Here is a 17,375-nt window from a genome sequence, read left to right as displayed (position 1 = left end):
ATCTGAATTCCTATACCTAGAGGCTGCAGAACTGGCTCAGTGTGTAGCATTTGAATCCTCAGCATCCAGGAAAAAGCTGTGTGTAAGAAACCACTATTCTGTAATCTCAGCATTGGGAAGGGGACTGGGGAGAGATCTAATCACTGACCATCAAGCCAAACAGTGTCATCAGGTTCAGTCAGAGACCCTATCTCAAAAACTAAGGTAGAGATCGACAGAGGAAGACACCAATGCCACGCTGGCTCACACTCATGAAGGGGTGATTGCACTTACACCATGTGCACACATCAGCTACACACATACATGTATGTGAGGGGGAAGGGGGATATGTTTAAGTAATTAATCCTTGATGTCAGTGAATGGTCTTATTTGAAAATATAGTTGGTGTGTGTGTGTGTGTGTGTGTGTGTGTTTGTGTGTGTGTGTTTGTGTGTGTGTGTGTGTGTGTTTGTGTGTGTCTAAATCTTTGCAGATGAAGAGAACAAGATTAGTGGAATTTCTAATCTGGGAAATCTGAACATAAACACAAAGACTGGTATGAAGGAGCTGTCGTGTGAGGATGGATTCAAACACTGGACAAACAAACTTAAAAAATGCCAAGGATTGCAGGAGCTAAGAGAGGCTTACAGATTCTCCTTAGTGGCTGCCTTGACAACCTGGATTTTGGACTACCTAGTCCCAAATGTTTTGAAAGGATAAACCTCTTGTGACATTGTTTTAGCAGCACTAGCAAGTTAACATAATCCTGTGTTAAAACAAAACCAACCAGGGCTGGAGAGATGGCTCAGTGGTTAAGAGCACTGACTGTACTTCCAGAGGTCCTGAGTTCAAATCCCAGCAACCACATGGTGGCTCACAACCATCTGTATTGAGATCTGACGCCCTCTTCTGGTGTGTCTGAAGACAGCTACAGTGTACTCATATATAATAAACAAATAAATCTTAAAAAAAAAAAAAAAACAACCAAAATACATAACTCTTAAAGAATCTTTAAAAGGTATAGAAATTATGATCATATCAAGATACAGTAATAAGTGACACTACAACCATTTAGACATTCTAGTTACTTAAAAAAAATAGCAATTTTCCAGTTTAGATATAAACCCAATGTCAGAATGTTAGATATAAACCCAATGTCAGAATGAAAGCCAGGGGATAAAAAACACTGATGAGAAAGTTCCTGTAAAGGCAGGGGATGAAGTTCAGTGATGACCTAGCATGTGGGAAGCCCAGAGTTCGAACATTACCACTACAAAGAAGAAAGAATTCAGTTTAAGTCTAGTATGAAATTCTGGTAGAAGTTTCAGAATCTTGTTCTTTTCATTCAGTCATTTTTCATTCACATTTTAAAGACATCACTACTTAAATCATGAAGATATATGAAAATGGGCCAGCCTGTCACTGAAGGAGCCTGATAGCCTGAGTTTGAACCTTTGGACTTACATAATAGAAAATGCCCACTCTTACAAGTTGTCCTCTGATGGCTATATGCACGCCATGGTACATGTACGCACATAGATGTGCATGTACATAATAGAAACACACAAGTACATATGCACAGTAGAAAATGGAATGGAATAAAAAGGTCGAAGGTATTTAGCAATGATGTGTAGCATCCTTTTTGATTTTGGAATCCTGAAATGTTAAATTTCATTGCTATGAGAAGTGACAAAGATTTTAGAGCCATAGATACTTCACATTATTTACTAAGTAGTTGAAACAAAAAGTTGTTCTTTGTATGGTTGTAGTTATTATTCTTAAAATTTTTTAGAATCTGTGATGACTGTCGGGTGGTGGTGGTGCACGCCTTTAATCTTAGCACTTGGGAGGCAGAGGCAGGCGGATTTTTGAGTTTGAGGCCTGCCTGGTCTACAGAGTGAGTTCCAGGACAGCCAGGGCTACACAGAGAAACCCTGTCTCAAAAAAAAAAAAAAAAAAAACAAAAAAAACAAAAAAAAAAAAACAAACAACCAAACAAAAAACACACACACACACACACACACACACACACACACAAACAAATCTTGTGACGACTTCTCCCTTTAGAAGTGGAGCCTAAGAATAAATGTTAGACTCTGCCTTCTACTCCTTAATGGAGGTCATTAACATTTCTCAGCCTCTACTATGTAACCTCTGAGACAGAGGTTTTAATATTCTGAGTGACTGTGGTCATGCTGGTGGAAGGACAAGCAAGGGCTGATTTAGCAGCCTGTTTCTAAAACACTAGGAAACATTCTTTTATGTCAACTAAATAATGTGCCCACATACTGACAGCGAAGCTTCCAGAATGTCATTCACAATAATAAAGTGAGAAATCCTTTGAGTGTTGTTATTCAACTCCTGATTTTGTTCTTTAATTCATATTCTTAAAGATTAGATTTTCCTAAAAAGAGACAAAACTACTTTTAATTAACATACACCCTTTAAAGGTATTTTATAATTAATTTGAGCAATAGAGTTGCTTCCTCCTCTGTGGTTAAAATAAAGGAGATTTTTTCCCTCCCTAATTATCCAGATAATGGGTCCCAGCCTGCCTTTGATGTGTCACAGGGCTCACCTGTTTCACTACAACCTGCTATTTATTATTGAACAATTATAGTTCCTCAAATCCTGAATTTCCAAAGGTGTCATTTATCCAAATCACATGTGTGCCCCTTTGCACTCATTCTAAAAAAAGAAATTTCCTTGATCAAAAATGTAAGCTTGACTACCCCCTGGTGTATCAACCCTTTTATTACCTACTACAAATTAAAATCCAGAAAACTTCTAGTATATGTTCCATTAATGCATCACCTTTAAGTATATTTAAACCATTACAATAAAATAAAAATGGAGAAAATATTATGAAAAAGAAACATTTAAGATATAAAAGATCTATAATCTTTAAAAAGAAAAAGAAGGAGGAGGAGGAGGAAGAGGAGGAAGACGAGGAGAAGGAGATTTAAAATTATTCCACATCTTTTTTAACCATTTTGGTTGAAAATCTCATACTTTCTCCCTGTTAGAATAAGAAATAATTTTAAGTGCTCTGAGAATTCATCCCTTGAAGCCTGTTTATGAATCTCAGTTTTCCCCTCCCCAGAAGGGTCTGCCACTTCACTCTCGTTTGCTAAAGGTCGTTGACGAGATTACAATTCACAAAGTACTTGAACTGTGTTTGACACAAAATTAGAAAACTCTTTTTTTCCGGAACAGTTCATTTCAACCAGAGTGATGGCATCCAAGGAGATGAACAAAGTAGAATACAGATATTGATGAAGAATAAATGGGATGTGTACCTACAAACCACAAAGGACCAGTGTGAGGCTGGGGTAGGTAAGAGTGAACAAAGATGTTGGAGGGATAAGGCATAGGGCAGCACTATGGGTAGGACTGGAAAACCTGAGGAGGAAGTTTCTGAGAGACTGCAGAGGCACCCTAGATTTACCAATGTGAAAGGGTGTGTATAGGCTACTGGTAAATTTATGAGAAAACCTGACAGGCTCTGTAAGAGAAAAGCTCCTAAGATACCAGAGAAACTTCATTGTAGCACTCTGGAGAGTCTGAATTTGGGTGCAAAAGATTCTGAGAGTTTGGAGTAAAAGCATCTGAGTGGACCAGAAAGGATACTACATAAACAAGGAGTGAGAAAAAGAAGGAAAAAAGAGAAAGAACCCCATGGGCTTTTAGAACACAAACTATTAACAAAAAGAAGGGGGAGGAGGAGGAGGAGGAGGCGGCAGCAGCAGCAGCAGAGCTAGAGAGATGGCTCAACAGTTAAAAGAATATACTGCTCTTGCAGAAGACCTAAATTCAATCCCCAGCACCCACTTTGGGCAAATCCCAGGCCTCTGGCCTTCACGTGCACATATCTATACACAGACCACACACATATGCATAACTGAAAATAATAAAATAAATCTTCACTTAGAAAAGGAAGAGGAGAAAGGGGCCGCTGTCTGAAGTGACTCAATGGTCCTAGATCTGAGGGAGAGCTGACCATGCTAATGACAGAGAAGCCCCCTAGAACTCGGTGAGGTACAAACAGAGTTTTGAAGCTAGTGATATTAGGAGCCAAACCAGTAGGAGGAATTCTGATATTGTTGTTGTCATGCTTCCTGGTAATCACAGGTAGATTTGTAAGCAACAGGAAAAAAAGAAAAAAAAAGATAATAATAAAGCAGTGCTTTAGGATAGTCCAATGTTGAGTGTGAGCTACTTGCCCCTTGTCCAGAGCCCCCTTTCAGCCCAAAATTTATCCAGCTGCATGTGGAGGCACTGGATGGATTGCCACTAAAATAAATGGATTTTTTTTTGGATAAAGGTGAGTCTTGTTCCCTCTAGATAAGCATGATATTGAGTGAACACATTTAAAGAACCGTACTTGTAGATAAACATTCTTTAAGAAATGTACACTAACAGGAACGACAGAGGGTGGGAGAGTGCACGCATGATCCCTCTAACTCTATGTGTCAGGTCCTTCTTCTGTGAATGGGATTTATGATGTCATCTACCTTGTGGAGTCATGATATGAAAGATATTAATTTCTGTGAAGCATTGAACTGACTGGCATTTAACACTCAGTGGGCATCTGCTGGCTAATTTTGTTACCTTGACGTAGGCTAGAGTCATCTGAGAGGAGAAAACTTCTATTGAGAAAACATCTCTAGAAGACTGAGCTGTAGACAAGTCTATAGAGTATTTTCTTAATTAGTGATTGATGATGGAGGGCCCAGCCCATTGTGGGTGGGGCTACCCCAGGACTGGTTGTCCTGGGTGCTATAACAAAGCAGGCTGAGCAAGCCAACTAAGCTGCACCCCTCTCTGGCCTCTGCTTCAGTTCCTGCCTCCAGGTTGCTGCCCTGTCTGAGTTCTTGTCCTGACTTCCTTCAATAATGAACAGTAATAAGGGAATGTAAAGCCCTTCAGTCTTGGGCACACTACAACTGAGGCTGCACCTTCCCTGGCCTCTCATCGTACTAAACCTCAGCTGTTCTTCATGACCCCTTCAAAATCAGTACCACCTTGGTGATTCTTACACACTACCAAGTACAGCTGCAGCACAAGATATCTTGGCTATCTCGGGAACACTTCCCAGAAAATTTCATTGCAGGGATACTGATCTCTTGATCACCACTAATTTCATAGCTCCAGCTAACCAGCATCAATTGTCCCAAAACTGCTATGTTCTGCTGCTTGCTGGAGCTGGAACATGGCCTCATTGTTCTATTACATTATCGCTAGCTGCCTTTTTTCCAACTCCTTCACTCAGCTTGACTGTCCTGGATCTTGCTCTGCAAATTGACCTTGAACTCAGAGATCTGCATGCCTGTCTCCTGGGATTAAAGGTGTGTACCACCGTGCCTGGATTTAAGCTTTTCTTCACCTAGAACTTGCTCCTACTCAAGCCCTGAACTCAGAGATCTGCTTTATCTCCTAGGATTAAAGGTGTGTACCACCACACCTGGATCTAAATTTAGCTGGGCAGGATCTTGCCCCAAGGTCACCGTTAATTCAACTGAGTATTCTTGAACACAGAATTCAGCTCCATTTTACTTCCTCGTGCCTCTTAAATACTCGAACCATATATTTAATATTATTTTTCCTTTATAAGCTTGCTATGCTTATTCAAAATAAAATTGTCACTAATAGCAGGACCTATCTACTCTGCAAGGTATAGCTATACTGACAAGCCCTAGATGAGGCTTTAGATTCATGCTATGAGATGCATGTTAACAACCTGCTAAGCACACCTACAGTCTTTAAATGCAAATACCACAAGCCCTCTTGTAATAAAAGAGTGATGTATTTTAATATACACATATTACTCCTTTCATAGTGTATCTAGGTTTTTGTTTTGTTTTGTTTTGTTTTTTTAGCTTTCCTTTAAGAATCCCCAAGCCACATGAAGCACCCATCCAGTGGAGATAGGCTATCATTAATTGATAGAGGTGGGTTCCTATCAACATTGGGTAATTTTGAGTCTATTCCTAGGATTTTGAACTAAAAATAAAAACACAAGCCTCCCCCCCCCCCATCCCCACCAGAACAGTCATTCAAGAGCACGATACTTGGAAGCTGCTGGAAACCAAATTCTAATACATGGAATGAAAACCTCAAAACAACAGATAACTGTAAGAAACAATCTTTGAGTTTAACTGTGCCTAGTACATGTTGTGATTGTACAAACCAACAGAAATGCCTGTAAGTCACTGGGCATAGTCTGGAATGTTAACCAGCTTCACCCTCCCTATGGTCTAGCTGAGTGTTCTTTGTTCAGGATCAGAGTTGGAATCAAGCATATATTTATATATTTATGCCTCATTTTCATAACTGTATCATGTTAAAGTGTCCCGATTATAAGTGACATATCTGGATGCTTTTGGTACCCCTGAGATGCAGCTAGTTCATGACCTAAAACTACTTATAATTATCATTATCCATTATTTAAAAGTTTGTATTTGCTTGAAGGTAAATGTTACCAAGTATATATTAAGTATCTTTTAGGCAATCTTAATACTATTTATCATTGTTATTATAATTTATTACAATAACTACACTTGTGAAATTGTTGCAGCTTAATATTAACAATATTTAAAATTATGTGTACGCAGAATTTAATGGTGAGCAACTTCTTCCAGCCGCATTTGACAGTAATTATTCCCAAGCTGGTTTTAACAGACCTTTTTGTAAAGTCTCTGCCACATCATAGCTCTCCACAGATTAATGTGAGCACACTACATCAAAGGTGTTTATATATGTTAGTTAGCACAGGCGTCTAATTTTAATACGTCTATTTATGGCATGCGGGCTGGAGAGGTGGTTCAGTGGTTAAGAGCATTGACTGCTCTTCCAGAGGTCTTGAGTTCAATTCCCAACCACCACGCAACTCCAGTTCCGGGGAACCTGACACCCTATTTATGACTTGCATATATCCCCAAGAAGCACAGGGTAAAGAATCTCTTCTTTATCAAGAAATATGATATGCTAAGATATATATGGCAAGAGATATGCTAAGATCCTCTCTAGCTTAGAAGAAACTTGCTAAGAAACTTAACTAGATCCTTTTCATGTAAAATAGCTGTCAAAAGAAAGAAGAGGAAGAGTATGGGGACTGGCGAATCCTTCCATGCTCCTCACTCTAGGAACAGAGAAACCCAGGAACCTGAGAGCAGAGCAGCTAGTGGGGACTGCACCCAAAAGAGCCGCCACTGGCTGCTCGCCTCTTCTGCACTAGGCAGAGGAGTCAGAGTGGAAGGTTTAGGAGGACGCACACAAAACTTCGGTTGGAAGGCGAGCCTTGGGGACGTTGTCCGGTGGTGCGGCGGCGGAACGGCGAGCGCGCGGGGAGCGGGCAGCCTTACCTGCAGACCCTCCGGCCGCGACCTGCCGGGAGGTCTCGTGCAGCAAACTGACGTTGGAGGCCGGCATCTTCGCGACCGGGGAACCAAGTAGCCAAGTTGTCCGAGCGAGTTCCTCTGAAGGCCGCCACCGATGGAGCCCGGGGCCCGTCGGTCCTGGGGCTGAACTCTTCCCTGTGTGGCTGCGGTCCAGCTAAAGGCGAGGGTTCGGGCACCGACTCGCCGCGAGGTCAGCAGAGAGGGTCCGAACTTGCTCAGCGCTGCCTGAGGCTGCTCTCCCACAGGGGCGCTGGAGGAGAACACTGACAACTGGGGGCTGGGTAGACTTGGCCTAGCTCAGTGGGTCAGGCTCGAGCTTCCAGATAGGGGCTTCTGCCTATCAGGACCTCCTGCGGAGTTGGTTTAGCTGGCTGCTTATCTAAGGGCTGCCTTAGGTAAAGTGACAGTGAAGTAGCCTCGGGCGACCCTTGCCCTCCTGGCAGGCTAAAATACAGTACTGTTCCAAAAGAAGGGATAGTGAGTAAATTCCTCCAAGTTACTCGTCCAGAAATTGAAAGCCACAGAAACTAGATCAGAGCAGTTCTGACTTAAAAGGTGCTAACATGGTAACTTTGCCAGGGAAGTGGTTTTGGACATTTATTTCATGCATAATTAAACTGAGTTTTACTTACTGAAAACCATAAAAGGCCTTGTTGTTCAAGTGTCCCGTGCCCAATTCACAGGGACACCAAGCTGTACACAATATGACAGACTTGTCAGAAGCCACGGTCTTTGGGGTTAGGGCCTAGAAACCTGTTTTAAGCAGTTCGCTGTTAGAAACATTAAGGCAGATGTAAAAGAGGAACATCAAAAACCTACATATTTCTTTCTACAAAATGTGGAATTACTCATGCTATCTCTTTAGAATCACTGACAAAACAAAACTACCAATTAGTGCCTGTTAGTAAAACCACAAGGTGCAAACTGCAGTATAAGAGAAACACAGGATTCAGATACTTAGAATGCTCACCACACCCCTGACAGGCCAGAGATGATAAGAGCCAGTACTGGGAGACTGTGGAAACAACTGTTGTCATTATTTCTAAAACTTAGTGTTTAATATTATATGTATTCAGGGCCATATAAACTACTATTTTTCACTGTCAGAAACATGGATATGTGCAATTTAAAATAATACAATGTCAATTCAAGTATACAGAAATTAATATTTCTTTAGATTTTTATTTTCATTTTTTGAGCTATTAGATGTTGGTGGTAGTGGGGCTGGGGAGATGACTCAGTCATTAAAGTGCTTGCCAAGCAAGCCTGAGGACCAAACTCCAGATTCCCTGCACATGTAAGACCATATTAGTCTGAGTCTGTAATCCTAGCACCAAGAAAGCAAAGACAGACTGGAGATGTCTGGCTGGTGGGGCTAGCCAAGTTGGTGAATTCAAGGTTCACTCACAGACCCTGTCTCAAAAACTAAACTGGAAAATAACTGAAGATCCACAACAGTTACCTCTAGCCACTACACACTCCTGTCACATGCATCTGCTCATATACCCACACAACACATGTATACACAAACACACACCACATGTACACACACATACCACATGTACACATAACAATGTATATACAACACATGTACACACACAACACATGTACACAACACATGTACACAACACGTATACACACATACCACATGTATATACATATACCACATGTACACACACAGCACATGTACACACACATACCACATGTACACACACATACCACAGTACACACACATACCACATGTACACACACTGTTGTGGGCCTGTGGCACCTGACTAGAAAACTTACTAGAAGGAATTGGGTAAAGGTGTGATCAGATACACAAAAATAGTTTCTCATTTTTAAAATTGCCCAGTTTGAAAATGTCCATCAATACCAAATGGTCAGCCTTGAAAACATACATACAAGTCATACTTACTGAGCAGGTTATATTTAGGAATGCATAGTGTATACATATGTATGGAACAACAATTAATGAAAGATATGAATTTAAAAGAGAACAAAAAAAAAAGTCCAAGAGAGAGCTTGGAGGCAGTGAAAGGGAAATGTGTACTTATATTAAAATTTCAAAAATAATAAAAATAAAAATTCTAATTGCAAAAATGAAATTGCCAAAAAAATACTCTCCTGCTCCTCTATCACTAAGCAAATAAAAGGCTTTGAGAACTATATTTTACTAATTAAATATGGGATTTTAAATACAATATAAATCATTTATTCAACAAATATTGAGGATCTATTACATTTTAGATATAATCCCAAAATATCAGAGCTTACAAAAATGTTTCACCTTCTAAAGCAGAACTTGAGTTTTTCAGGATGATAATGAGAATAATCATTTATGTGAGCTTTTATTACAGGATTCCTTTTGATAACAGCGGGACTGTAGATTCAAATGACGACGCCAGCCCAGGCACATCCATCACACAGAAAACTAAAATAATGACCTTTCTGTAGCGAGCAGCCTCGCCGATAAGGAGCACGCCACACTTCAGGATTCTTCTGACAGCATTTATTAAACAGCTCTCTTAATAGTGAGGTGGAGGAAGGACACCTAGCTCAGAAAGCCCGCTGCTTAAATAGAGCTTTGTGAGACGTGCAGATCCCTCATTGGCTCAAATCTTTCATCCAATTGTCATACTCGGTTTTCGCGCCACATGCAGGCGCATTCTCAAGTAAAGCTTCTGTGAAGAACCAGAAAGCAGAAGTCTGCGCCATCTTTTAATGGCAAATTTGGCTCCTCACACCTTTCCCAAATTAATTTTATTTGAATGTAAAATATAGACTTTTTTTTTTTTAAAAGGAGTAACCACAGAAGTTTTTGCATTTATTTATTGGGTGTACATGTGTGTGTGTGCCACAGCATAACCAGGTTAAAACACAACTTGTAAAAGTGGGTTCTCTCCTTGTGAATCCCAGGGATCCAATTCAGAAAACCCAGATCAGAAGGCTGCAGCGGTTCCCTTTATCACTGAACCATCTCACAAGACCCAAAATACGGCATTTAAAAAGTCACAACTAGGGCTGGAGAGATGGCTCAGTGGTTAAGAGCACTGACTGCTCTTCCAGAAGTCCTGAGTTCAACTCCCAGCAACCACACGGTGGCTCACAACCATCTGTAATGGGATCTGATGCCCTCTTCTGGTGTGTCTGATGACAGCTACAGTGTACTCATATAACTAAATACACGTTAAAGATAATCAAATATTAAAAGTCACAACTAGAGCATCCCAAGGTGCCCACTCATCCAAACTATGTATTCATTAAAAGTGACACTTAGCACTTTCCTAGCGTTAGCAATGTCTAACACTAAGCATCTCTTCATCATGGACTGTCTATTTCTAACACCTTCAAGTCTCTATTTAAAGGGAGCTCACTGATGACATTATGGTCATGATTTCTTTTTACTCCTCAAACTCCTATCCTCAGAAGGTGAGTATGGATTTGAGGTCTCATTGAACCCCCTTCTTCCTCCCCCCCCCTCCAAAAAAAGGGCCTCCTTTTTTTGACATCTCACAGATGTCCGGCTGTGAGAAGCCGCAGGGCAGGAGGTTAGAATGCAGCTCTGTAATTGAAGACCTTCTCCACGGTTCCCCATGGCGGGGCCCCAAAGAGGAGAGGTAGTCCACAGTCTTAAAATATTTATTGTCATGGCGGAAAACGGATGAAGCTATACCCCATATTCTCAGGGCAAGGAGGAGGGTCTCCAAAAGGAATGCTTAATTGGCTACACCTTCTGGCCTTTAGGTATCTCATGAATATGGAGATGTCTTGAGGCTTGTGGCTGGTGTCACATCCTCTACCTGTGACCTATGGCCACAAACCTCTCTTGGGAGGGGCTGTAGAGGGTTGTAGCTATGTGAAAGTAGCCAGGGGTTCCAGGAGCAAGGCCAAACTCCTACAGTCCCTGAGGGTCTCTGGGATTTAAAGTCAGCTTGACCAGATACGCAGCTGCCTCTCACAGCCCACTGCCCCACAGACCAATCTTACAATTCTACAGCAACTGAAAGCGACCCCATATGTAACAGCATTATGGAGCTTGGTACTCTGTAAAGGGCAGCCAATCAGAGTCAACAATTACCACAGAGCTAAGATTCCTGATGAGTCTTTATCTGCAACTAAATGTGCCCAGGACTGCTCTAGAGCTAATACGAGGTCTAGAGTAGCCAAACTAATAGTATTTATTTGACCTACTGTTTGAGATTCCTTCAACAATTCATCATATTTCTATCATTGTCCTCTCAGAGGCTCTACCAAAAGTTGACTGAGACAGATACAGATGCTTACAGCCAACCCATTGGACTGAGGTTGGGGACCCCTATGGAAGAGTTAGGGGGAGTACTGAAGGAGCTAAAGGAGATTGCAACCACATAGGAAGAACAACAGAATCGACTATTCCAAACCCCTCAGAACTCCCAGGGAGTAAACTATCAACCATGGGCTGGTCTGTGGCCCCCAGCACATATGAATCAGAGGACTGCCTTGTCTGGCCTCAGTGGAAGAGGATGTGACTAATCCTGTAGATACTTGATCCCCAAGGGAAGAGAGGGGGGGAGGGGGAGGGGGTGGGATGTGGCTGAGTGGGTGGAGTGGGTGAGGGAGCACCCTCTCAGAGGCAAAGGAGATGGGGGATGGGGTGAGAAACTCTTAGAGGGGCGACCGGGAAGAGGGGTAACACTTAGAATGTAAATAAATAAAACTATTTTTTAAAATAATGTTTAAATATACTAATACTCAGAAAAAGACTGCTGAAGTATTGAGCTTATATTTTAAACTTATTTATTTGCCTGATATTGATTAAAAATTACAGAATTAGCTTTTTTTTCTGCCACCACCTACCACCACAGCACTGGTGAAAAGTACATTACTGTTAATTAATAATCTTTTTTGTCCTTTTTAAACTTCAAACACTTTGTGTTAATATAAACCCAAACTAATACCATGTGGTGACTCTTAAATCTTACCAATTTTGGCTGCCAGATTAGGATGCCCCCTCTGTGTACTGGCCCTGAGGATACACTTCCCAGAAGATTTCTCCTCAATAGTTCTAGTCTCCTATTAATTACAGCTGATCCAGCAGTCCCAGCTAGCTACCATCAATTATCCCAGGAAATCAGAGGTTTCACTTCTACAGGTTCTTAACTCAAAGTATCACATGAATGGCCCTAATAGAATCTTTGCTTCTATTAGGGAAACTTCACAGGCCAGGCCTCCATTGTTTACAAGGTCTCTCTTAATATCTGGACTTTCCCACCTTCCATATGTTTTCTATTACTGTGATAGATACCATGACCAAAAGCAACTTTGGGGGGGAAAAAAGATTAATTTCATCTTACGTTTTACAGTCTGTCATCAAGGAAACATAAGGCAGGATACTGAAGACATGAACTGAACACAGCCAGCAGAAGAACCTTGCTCTTTGACTTGTTTCCCCTGGCTTACTAAGCTACCCTTCCTTTATTTTACTGTCTAGAACCTCTTGCCCAGAGATAGTACCTCTCGAGTGAGGTAACCCCTCCCATATCAATCACTAATCAAGAAAATGTCTTAAACACATGCCCCAGAGGTCAATCCGGTGGATGCAGTTCTTTGTTGAGGATCTTCTCAGATGATTCAAGTTTGTGTTAAGTTGACAGAATCAGGATGCCATGTTACCAAAACAACTCGGTCTGAGGATCATAAAGAATAAAGAAAACTGAACAGGGTGCAAGGGTCCTGTTGGGTATCATATCGTGTGATGACTTATTCATCACAGAGTCCTAAGAAATAATACAGAAAAAGGGAGATGTGGGGTAAGAGGTCTAAGCTCCCTTTTGAGTTTGAAAACCCACTAAGGGGCTGGAGAGATGGCTCAGCAGTTAAGAGTGCTAGCTGCTCTTCCAGAGGTCCTGAGTTCAATTCCCAGCAACCACATGATGGTTCACAACTATCTGTAATAGGATCTGATTCCCTCTTCTGGTGTGTCTGTACAGTACAGTAACAGTGTACTCATATACATAAAATAAATAAATCTATTTTTAAAAAAGAAAGAAAAAACAGCTAAAACTTACCAATCCCTAAACTGAAAAACTCACCACTTAGCCTGAAATCCCACCAATCCCTGGACTTGATCCAAGCTCAGGACTTGGAATCCCACCAAACCCCACCCTGGAAATCTTCACCAAACTCTACCCCCAAGAAATCCTATACAAGACCAGTTCCCTGCTGCTCTCACCTGAGCAGAAACAGCCATCCTCTTATCTTTCCCAGTAGATGTCTTGTGGGAGGTTTGTTCTGTGGTGTGACTTTGTGCTATTCCTTGGCTGTGAACTCACAGGATACCTTTCCCTTTAGAGCTGAAACACTTCCATAGCGGAAACCTCTCCAGATCAGAGCTGTAAGAGCTCCACTGGGAAGCCTTTCCCTTCAGAGCTGTAAGCACTCACAGAAGATATTTTAATAAGACAATAGTCAACATTTCTTGAACTTAATGATAGATGGTTGGATGGCTCACAACCATCTGTGATGGGGTCCGATGCCCTCTTCTCGTGTGTGAAGAGAGCAATGGTGTACTCATATACATAAATAAAGCTAGAAAGAAAGAAAGAAAGAAAGAAAGAAAGAAAGAAAGAAAGAAAGAAAGAAAGAAAAAAAAAAAAAAAAAACATTAGGAGCAAAGTAACTGTGAGTACCCATCACTGTGATCTTAGAACTAAGAACTAGGATCTGGTTGTTATTTTAGGAGTTATGAGAAGCTACAACACAGCTTAGATCCAGATATATTTGCTATGCTATGCAACATATCTTTAAATAGACTGGTAGTTTGGGCAAAGGTCTCAGTTCCTTCACACTTTAATCTCCTCTCCCGTAAATAAGAAACTGTTAATAAGAAATCCTTGGTCATGCACTCTAGGATTTCATGAGCTTAAGTGGACTTTACTATTATATTTACTGTTTAAAGCAGCAATTCTAAATCAGGGCAATGGTTTCCCATCAGGTTGGTTATATTAGGTAATATCTGGAGACAAGTTTTGATATTGTAAATGTGAAGGGAATTACTCTTGGTATCTACTGTATAGAGACCAGGGATGCTGTTAAATGTCTAATAATTTAAAAAAAAAAAAAAAACTTCATCTGCCAACAGCACTTTCTCTCTTTGATGAGAAACCCTGATTCAGAGGACAAAAAATTTGCACATTTACATGTATACTGTACATTTTAGTACTTCCCTGATTCTTGTTTTTGTTGTTGTTGTTTTTCGAGACGGTTTCTCTGTGTAGTACTGGCTGTCCTGGAACTCACTCTGTAGTCCAGGCTGGCCTCAAATTCAGAAATCTGCCTGCCTCTGCCTCCCAAGTGCTGGGATTAAAGGCGTGTGCCACCACTGCCCATCTACTTCCCTGATTCTTATAGAGTTCCTGGTCCACTGGTTATTATTTGTATATGACACAATCTATCTACTTGATGAATTTTGTGCCTTGATGACTTTTTTCCTATGGTTATAAAAATTTAGATTTGAATTATATTATAAAAACCTTATTGCAAAGATGAGTATAGGAGCACAGTTAAACCTTTCTGGAAACACCTTCATTGATAATCATTTTGGTTAGGTTCATTCACAGGTATTCTGGAGTTTGTTTGTTTTGAGACAATCTTACAATGTAGCCTTGGCTGACCTGGAACTCACTAGGTAAACTGTGCTGGCCATAAACTCATAGTGATCTGCAAAACCCAACCCCCACCAGCATCTTTTTTTTCCCCCACCAGCATCTTAACCTTACCTGGGCCATCATCAATACAACCACCAGGAAGACTGTCAACTCCATTTCCCAGGTTACACCCCTGGTTCCTGGTTCTCTGATGTCCATGTAGACAGTTGTGATCTGGCAGGCAAAGCTTGACCACCCCCACCCCACTCACAAACAACTATGGAACAGCCCCCATGGGCTTATGGCTGTAATGCACATTTGGTGTGATGGGAGACTAGACACCAAGCATTTTATGTTTGCTTGGAGCCATTCCCAGAGCTGTGACCAACACAATAAATGCAGAGGCCCTGAGGTCTTCTGTGCAGCCTGGAGATGTGAATCCACTGGAGGGATACACTGGAAGCCCTCCAATAAAGACCTCATCACCATGACTAGGCTCAATACCCAGGACTGTGGGGAGAAATGCAATCCTCTTGTTATTAGATTCACGGATGATGGCAGGAAGGCTGACTGGGCTACAGGTAAGACTTGGGAACTGAAACATTATGTTACTGGTAAAGACCCTGGAGTCCTATTCGACATCCAACTATGTTTAGACAACCCCAATTGCTCTCAGCCCCAATGTCTTGTTGGATAAACCCCCTCTGAGTACTCGGCCACCAATTCAATCCCAGGACCCACTCCCATCTTCCCCTAATAAGGCCCCAACCCAAGACAACAAAACAATGCAAAGACTGAGTAATGATAGCCCTGTCCTGCTTTGTAGTATGACGGTCCAGTCTTTTCAGGTCACCTGTGCCTCCAAACCTGAGTTAACTGAGTGTGTTGGCTATGCTACTTTAAAGGCATAGCCCTGATTGGAGACTTTTCTGAAACTGAGATCCCCAATGAGTACAGATGGCAGTAAGATGAGACTAGGCTGCACTTACAGATTATAGAAGGCCTGGCCACATGTATAGGGACAGTCCCTGGGGCCTGTAGCCAACTTACAACCAACTTACAAGGTAAATAACCCAACTTACAAGGTAAATCCAGATAATGATAAATACCTATTACCACCCACCAATGCCAGGTGGGCATGCACTGTGGGACTTACCCCATGTGTCCTCAGGGCTATAACACATCAGAACAAAGAATTCTGTGTACTTGTCCAATTGTTACCTAGGATCATCTATCACACAGATCACCAAGTCCTAGATTTCTTAGATGGAACCTTGGGTTTAGTCCCGACAAGACTCAAACAAGAGCCAGTTTCAGCTGTAACTCTGGTGGTTCTCATGGGATTGGGCATGGCTGGCATAGGAAGCAGGGTAGCTTCTTTGGTGTTACAAAACAAACAGTCTAAGAGAGGTCATAGATGCTGATATAGAGAGATTAGAAAAAGGAATCTCTCACTTCCAAGATTCTCTGGGCTCCCTGGCAGAGGCAGTACTCTAAACTAGGAGGGGGCTAGATCTCTTGTTTATGCAACAGGGAGGGCTACGTGCAGCCCTCAAAGAAGAATGCTGTTTCTATGCTGACCACCCTGGAGTGGTCAAAGAGTCGATGGCCAAAGTTAGAGAAGGCCTGGCCAAGAGAAGACGAGAAAGAAAACAGGTGAAAGAGTTAAAAATTTTAAACCTTCAACAGATAGAGTCAAGAGTGCCAATCAGCTTGTTCTGTGCTCGGGTCCTAGGAAACTAGCTATCCACAAGACAAAATAGATAAGCTAGGAGTTCAGAGCTGGGAGTTCAGGACAGTGTGACCAAGTGCTATGGGCACCAGGAACTAAAAACTGACCATAGCCAGGCACTGGTGGCACACGCCTTTAATCCCAGCACTTGGGAGGCAGAGGCAGGTGGATTTCTGAGTTGGAGGCCAGTCTGGTCTACAGAGTGAGTTCCAGGACAGCCAGGGCTACACAAAGAAACCCTGTCTCAAAAAAAAAAAAAAAAAAAAAAAAAAAAAAAAAAAAAAAAAAAAAAACCAAATAAATAAATAAATAAATAAATTAAATTAAAACTGACCATAAGATAGATTGAATAGGGTTTGAGTTGGGAGGCCCGTGCACCCTGGATACCAGGAGAGTTTGATTTGGGAGTTCTCATCGTGCCCGTACATCCTGGATACCAGGAACTTGGCTGATTACGTATAGGCTCTTAGAGAATAGCCTGTTCCTTGTACCCTGTCACAAACTGAATAATGGGCTGGGACTTTCCACAGGTGCTCTCCAATAGCCCTCCCTTACTCCCCCTGGGTTGTGGTTCCCGCCCCCCCCCCCCAGTTGTGGTTTTGGGCTTTAAATTCTCTCTGTCTCCAAAGCCCTGGG

The 17,375-nt window shown here is 41.7% G+C and overlaps 1 protein-coding gene across 1 annotated transcript in view; it reads right to left on the bottom strand.

The window, feature by feature from the left end:
* Slc25a21 (solute carrier family 25 member 21) overlaps positions 1-7,948 on the bottom strand; it is a 453,060-nt gene extending 445,112 nt beyond the window's left edge. Inside the window, exon 1 of the mRNA XM_034514546.2 lies at positions 7,344-7,948. Coding sequence (XP_034370437.1) covers positions 7,344-7,410 — 67 coding nt within the window. The 5' untranslated portion in view covers positions 7,411-7,948. The remainder of the gene's footprint in view (positions 1-7,343) is intronic.
* Positions 7,949-17,375: the final 9,427 nt, after the last annotated feature.

Source organism: Arvicanthis niloticus, chromosome 11, assembly GCF_011762505.2.
Source record: "Arvicanthis niloticus isolate mArvNil1 chromosome 11, mArvNil1.pat.X, whole genome shotgun sequence".
Lineage (NCBI taxonomy): Eukaryota > Metazoa > Chordata > Mammalia > Rodentia > Muridae > Arvicanthis > Arvicanthis niloticus.
The sequence above is the reverse complement of the archived record's forward strand: the minus strand, read 5'-3'. Positions and strand labels throughout refer to the sequence as shown.